The 6245-nt window shown below is 40.3% G+C and overlaps 1 protein-coding gene across 2 annotated transcripts; it reads left to right on the top strand.

Annotated features, from left to right (window-relative positions):
- Window positions 1–253: 253 nt before the first annotated feature.
- On the top strand, window positions 254–3604 carry zgc:65997 (SDR family oxidoreductase). Of its 2 annotated transcripts, XM_020454598.2 has the most exons (4): window positions 254–382; window positions 948–1309; window positions 1724–1901; window positions 3179–3604. In XM_020454598.2, exons 2-4 carry the CDS (start codon window positions 986–988, stop codon window positions 3463–3465), a joined length of 789 nt encoding a protein of 262 aa, XP_020310187.1. In that variant the 5' UTR covers window positions 254–382; window positions 948–985; the 3' UTR covers window positions 3466–3604. The 2 variants fall into 2 exon arrangements, with proteins under 2 accessions (XP_020310187.1, XP_031655759.1); XM_031799899.1 differs by having other exon boundaries at window positions 306–1277.
- The last annotated feature ends 2641 nt before the right edge of the window (window positions 3605–6245 follow it).

Below are 6245 nucleotides of genomic sequence, written 5' to 3' on the forward strand. Positions count from 1 at the left end.
GGTTGACGTTGTCATGTTGCGTCACGCGGTTGCTAAACTAGTCGTCACCCAATCCCTTCTCAAAGTCAGTGTATATGTCGAGAAACGTGCCTATTCTTCTCGCAAATACGTTTTCTCACGATTTCTAAGCTATACGATACCACAGTTAGCAAGTTAATTATATTTGTACTTCTTGTTGACGAAATGTGTGCTTATGTTGGGGTTTTTGAGCTAGCGCCCAATAGATTCCCGTTCACTCCTTCAAGGAGAGTTGTCCCAGGATCGCCCAGAATGCACCGTGCGGCCCATTGACGTAAAATAGACAACGTTTCCTATCTCCTCAAAAGTCTGCAGCTCGAATCTGCCGTTGCGAACGTCAAACTCAATCTGCAGGTTGAACATGGTGAGATTGTATACGCCTAAATGAATAGTGCAGTTTGTTTAGGACAGTTTAAATCTAACGAGCTACGTTACATGCTGATATTGTCTTTGGTATTAATGTGTGTAGCTACGTCTGCTAGCCAGCCCGCCCATTGCATTGTGGATGTTGTAGTCGACTTGACCTGTAACAGATTTCCACAATGATTTTCCATGTTGATACCAACCTTATTCTAACTCCTAAATGAAACATTTGTTCACCAAAAAAATATTGTTCTCACATATTATTGTTATTGAACACTGTCAATTAAAGGGATTTAGTGGTTTTGGGTGGATTTTTCATTTAATGGTTGTGTTAACATTGACTATATGGAATACCGTTTCGTGATATTAGAAGGGTACAGAATGTTAAGGTCACACAGGGCCTAGATCTCATTAATTCACCAGTGATATGTTTGCTATTCAAATTAATGGCAGAGAGTTGACATGACAGCGCTAACAGAAAGGCGCTCAGTCTAGGTAGACTGAGTGTTTTGTTACAAAACAAAATAACTTTGAGTTGTGTAAGTTGATTTCTCTACGACCCACAGAGGGCGTTGCTGTGGCTTCATAGCATTCACGTCTTGTCATGGCTGCCGTAGCACTGGTACAGGGTGCGAGTAGGGGACTGGGACTCGAATTTTGCAGAAATATCTTAATAAACAAAGCCCCAGGAGCATTGATCGCGACATGCAGAAATCCGGACAATGCCGCGGAGTTGATGAGCTTAGTTGCGCAACATCCGGGGAAAATTACAGTTCTGAAATTGGATGTAAACAGAGAAGATGACATCCAACGCGCGGCTGAACATGTTAAAAAGGTATTCGGCAAAGTTGACCTGATCATCAACTCCTCAGCGATGCTTCATCCCTCTGGCAAAGGTGAGACCAGCCTGAAGGATGTTTCTGCACAGGTAAGCTAGCTAAATCGAGTCATACGACGATCAGTGATGGAACTAGTGAAAAGTAAGGCAATCGGCTTGCCGTTGAACAGTTAAAGCTAAATCTGTGATTGGTAAATAGCTGGGCTATATTGGTAAATACATTTTTGAGAATTTGAAATCAATGACAGTTATTTTCTTGATGAAAATGTTACAACTTTAATAGCCCCTCAGAACCCGTACTATATTTACTTATTGATTGTAAACAATGTCATTCAATATTCTTCACAACATGGTTAAAACTATCATGTGGATGTCATGGACTGGCAGTCCTTATATTGAGAATACTGTCTATGGATTTGAGAGGTGATACATTTTTTTCCCTAGCCCCATCCCTAAAACGAGTGGTTTTTCAAATGTCAGACTCATTCATTGTTGTGTTTTTAGGGAATAATCTCAACATTGACAACAAACACTGTGGGACCATTGGTGATGGCCAAGTACTTCGCTCCGCTATTGCAGAAGGGTAGTGGTGCATTTGGCCAGCAGCCGCCAGAGAAAGCCAAACAGCATAGTGGGATCATTGTCAACATCACTGCAAAAGTCGGATCCATTGGTGATAACGGTAGGCATCACATGTATCATTTTTGGAAGTCAATCTCATCAATCATAGAATCATCTTAATTGATCGAATTGTTAAAATATGAAACAAATACAAATCGAAAATCAAATGTTATTTGTCACATGCTCCAAATACAACAGGTCTGTCTACCTGTTGTGACAAATTACATTTGATTTGTATTTGTTTCATATTTTAACAATTCGATCAATTAATAAACAACCTTACAGTGAAATGCTTACTTACAAGCCCTTAACTAACAATGCACTTTTAAGAAAATCCCTAAAGAAGTAAGAGATAAGAATAACAAATGAATTAAAGAGCAGCAGTAAATAACAATAGTAGGGTTATGTACAGGGGGTACCGGTACAGAGTCAATGTGTCAATGTGCGGGGGGCACCGGTGTTGAGGTAATTATGTACATATAGGTAGAGTTATTAAAGTGGCTATGCATAGATAATAACAGAGAGTAGCAGCAGTGTAGAAGAGGGGGAGGGGCAATGCAAATAGTCTGGGTAGCCATTTGATTAGCTGTTCAGGAGTCTTATGGTTTGGGGGTAAACGCTGTTTAGAAGCCTCTTGGACCTAGACTTGGTGCTCTGGTACTGCTTGCCGTGCGGTAGCAGAGACAACAGTCTATGTCTAGGGTGGCTGGAGTCTTTGACCATTTTTAGGGCCTTCCTCTGACACCGCCTGGTATAGAGGTCCTGGATGGCAGGAAGCTTGGCCCCAGTGATGTACTGGGTCGTACGCACTACGCTCTGTAGTGCCTTGCGGTCAGAGGCCGAGCAGTTGCCATACCAGGCAGTGATGCAACCCGTCAGGATGCTCTCTATGGTGCAGCTGTAAAACCTTTTGAGGATCTGAGGCCCCATGCCAAATCTTTTCAGTCTCCTGAGGGGAAATAGGTTTTGTCTTGCTCTCTTCATGACTGTCTTTGTGTGCTGTCTTGGAACTTGAAGCTCTCAACCTGCTCCACTACAGCCCCGTCGATGAGAATGGGGGCGTGCTCGGTCCTCCTTTTCCTTTTGAATCATCCTTATGAATGATCAAGTGTCTAAGGGCGTCTATTTGACTTTCAAATTGGACTATTTCAAATAGAGTGCATTGATGTAGGCTAATATAATTTGACCGTTTTATCGACTTAAGTTTGTGGTTACACATTCACACATCTAGCAGTCTATACATATAAAAGCGAGGGGCATTATGTGACCTGCATATGGGCATGGCCATTCAACTTGTAAGTTGAACCATTTCAGAATTAAGTTTGTCTGTCTATCTAGGTCTTGGCGGGTGGTACAGCTATAGGATGTCCAAAGCAGCACTCAACATGGCCACGCGTAACCTGTCCATTGAACTGGGGAGGAGCAGACCCAGAGTGGTGTGCGTGTCCATGCATCCCGGCACAGTGAATACGGATTTGTCTCGTCCCTATCACAAGAATGTGCCCAAGGACAAGCTCTTCAGCACGGGCCACTCCGTGCACTGCCTCATGAGCATTATAGATAGCCTGAATATTGACAAAACAGGGAAAGCCTACAACTGGAATGGTTCAGAACTGCCCTGGTGAAAAATAACAACACTACACATATTCCTCGACAAAGCATACCAACCTCAGTCAACTCAGGTTTATATTCTGACCGACTGTACCAACTGTTAAATAAAGGTTAAATGTAAAAATCTAAATAAACTGTTCCAAAAATAATGAGTTTCTGCGTATGGGGCTTTCGATGAATGATGGTGGTATATTGTGTCCTAGAAGCTGGCATGAGAAAAGATATACTTTAGTGCTCTTGTCTTACTTATATTAAAATTTAATTATCTGTGTAAGAGTGTTGGTAAAAGAGTGACAGTTAAAACAGACATCTTTCTACAACCCTTCAAATAGAACATTTTTTTTTTTTTGAAACAACGAAAGCAATAAAGAGAAATGTTAAATAGTAACTGTCAAATCTTATTGAAAAAGGTGACACTTTGGAATTGCTTCTTTCTTTAGTTCTGTGAGTTTGTTCAGGAGCTGCTGGTTCTGAGGGTAAATTAAACATCAAAGACAACATATCCTACTTGTTTCAAATATAAAAGAGCAGGTCAGTTGTTCGAAGGTATCTCTACTACTTCATGCTTCTGGCCACTAGATGGTAGTAATATTCCAGATTCTCCCAACACAAGTCACAATTCAGTTTACCAGGTGAAAGCCTACTCTACACACCAAAGCCTATTTGATACTCCAATCCTCATAGGATACATGCTTAATGAGTCTCATTCACAAGACATTTGTGATGCAAATACGACAGAAACAGCACATACTGGTGGACATGTAGACTACTGTTCAAAAGTTTGGGGTCACTAAGAAATGTCTTTGTTTTTTATAGAAAAACACATTTTTTGCCCATTACAATAACATCAAATTGATCAGAAATAAAGTGTAGACCTTGTTAATGTTATAAAGGATTAATTATTGTAGCTGGAAGTATGTACGTTTGTAAGTGACCCCAAACTTTTGAAAGATTACGGACATGGACAAGACCCCAAACTTTTGAACGGTAAGTGTAAATCCCTCAAAGATTACAGACATGGACAAGACCCCAAACTTTTGAACGGTAAGTGTAAATCCCTCAAAGATTACGGACATGGACAAGACAAGGATAAAATCTCTCCTAGGGTGAAAGCGTTTGATTAGAGTAAAAACAAACTTTTTGATTTCGGCAGACACAAATAATATTCTTTCAGGCACTTGTTACATAGTGCAGACAGAGAAATCCAATTATCACACACTGGTGTGCATATAGGTCGAGGGTCATTATAGCTTTAAAAAAAGAAGAAAAAGTGGACTCGATGTCCACGCCCCCGTGGACAAAATTAGCATAATAAAAAATCCCCATTAAAAAATCAGTCAGTTTAAGCTAGAGATGAGCCCTATCTGCAGTGAAAGACAGAGTCAGACCAGTAGGCATCCCGAAAATCGGTCTTCTCACGAAAAAGGTCCATCGTTTAACATTAATATGACCTTGCTATGGAAAGACGAGACTGTCAAGAACACGACGATGTTCTCCGTTTTGATCTACGACCTCCACAAGTGTCAGGAGACTCTTCTGAAGTCGCCGATCTGCCAACCTCTGTCTGTAGTGTCCCAACAGTTTGGGCTACACACTAATATGTCCCCTCTGTGGAAAGGTGAGACTCTAGAATGTCCACAGGCCTCACAAGACTCTCTGAAAGTCCCGCCCCCCACCAGTTGTAAAAATAAACGGAAGTATATATGGAGACTGTATAAGGGGTTAAATACATGCAATAAAAATTATTTTAAAAAAAATTCCTGATCTTTCTTATATCTCTCAGATATTGGACAGACACCAGAACAAACTTCCTTTTGATTTTTTTTTTGGGGGGGGGCTATCTGTTCCATACAGTGAATCTGTTATTCAATGTGTTTGTATGGGCTAATAGCAGTAAAGTAATTTTTCATCAAATAATTGTAATGGGTTTTAAAGTCAATGTTCCCACGTTTCAGAATAAACGCTGTAGTGTAGCCAAGGCTATATGTCGGCTCAATCGGAAATTGCCTTTAAAAACCTCAATGCCCATAATCTGTGATTGGATTAAAACCTGGCCCTTGTTTGGTTTTGTTATTTCGTTTTAGTAGTCTACACAATTGTCGCTAAAAGCTTCATTTGTAGGCAGTAGGCCTACAAAACATTTATAGTCTGCTAAATAAATAAACAACTGATTGAAATAGTAAATGAACACTACTTTAAAATACATATTTTAACTACACAGTAATTAATCAGTCTCACAAACTACTGAAACTAGGGTATAGAGAGCTTTAGGACTTGGAACAGTTTCACTCATGAACCTGAGTAGCCTGTCCTCAGTAGCCTAGTTCTAATCATGACGCAAGTATATGAACAACAGGTTGGTCCGCAAGGCTATTACGCAACCATTTCCACTCTGAATATTTGACTGTACTGTCTGTTCACAGTAGACCTACGGCAAAATAATATAACTTCTTATAAATAGATATTCTGAAAATCATATCAACCTCACCAGACCAAATGTTAGTGTGTGCCTAGATAAGAACCACTTAAAAATACATGCGAGGAGCAATCCCATCAGTTTGTCCTAGGATAGTTTGTGCCAGATCAAAACAGAAGGTAATGATGGCAACACCCAAAGATACACTCTGACAGTTTCGTCACTATATAGGTTACAAAGTATCAATAACTCACCATTTATCTCTGACCCACAGAGATGCACCGGTGTAAAACAAAGCTTCATAATCACATGTGAAAAGCAAGGTTTGGGGGGAAAAAAACGACATGACATAGCGAGAAGTAAACAGCTTCTCCATCT

The sequence above is a fragment of the Oncorhynchus kisutch genome, linkage group LG20, assembly GCF_002021735.2.
Source record: "Oncorhynchus kisutch isolate 150728-3 linkage group LG20, Okis_V2, whole genome shotgun sequence".
In the NCBI taxonomy this organism is placed as follows: Eukaryota; Metazoa; Chordata; class Actinopteri; order Salmoniformes; family Salmonidae; genus Oncorhynchus; species Oncorhynchus kisutch.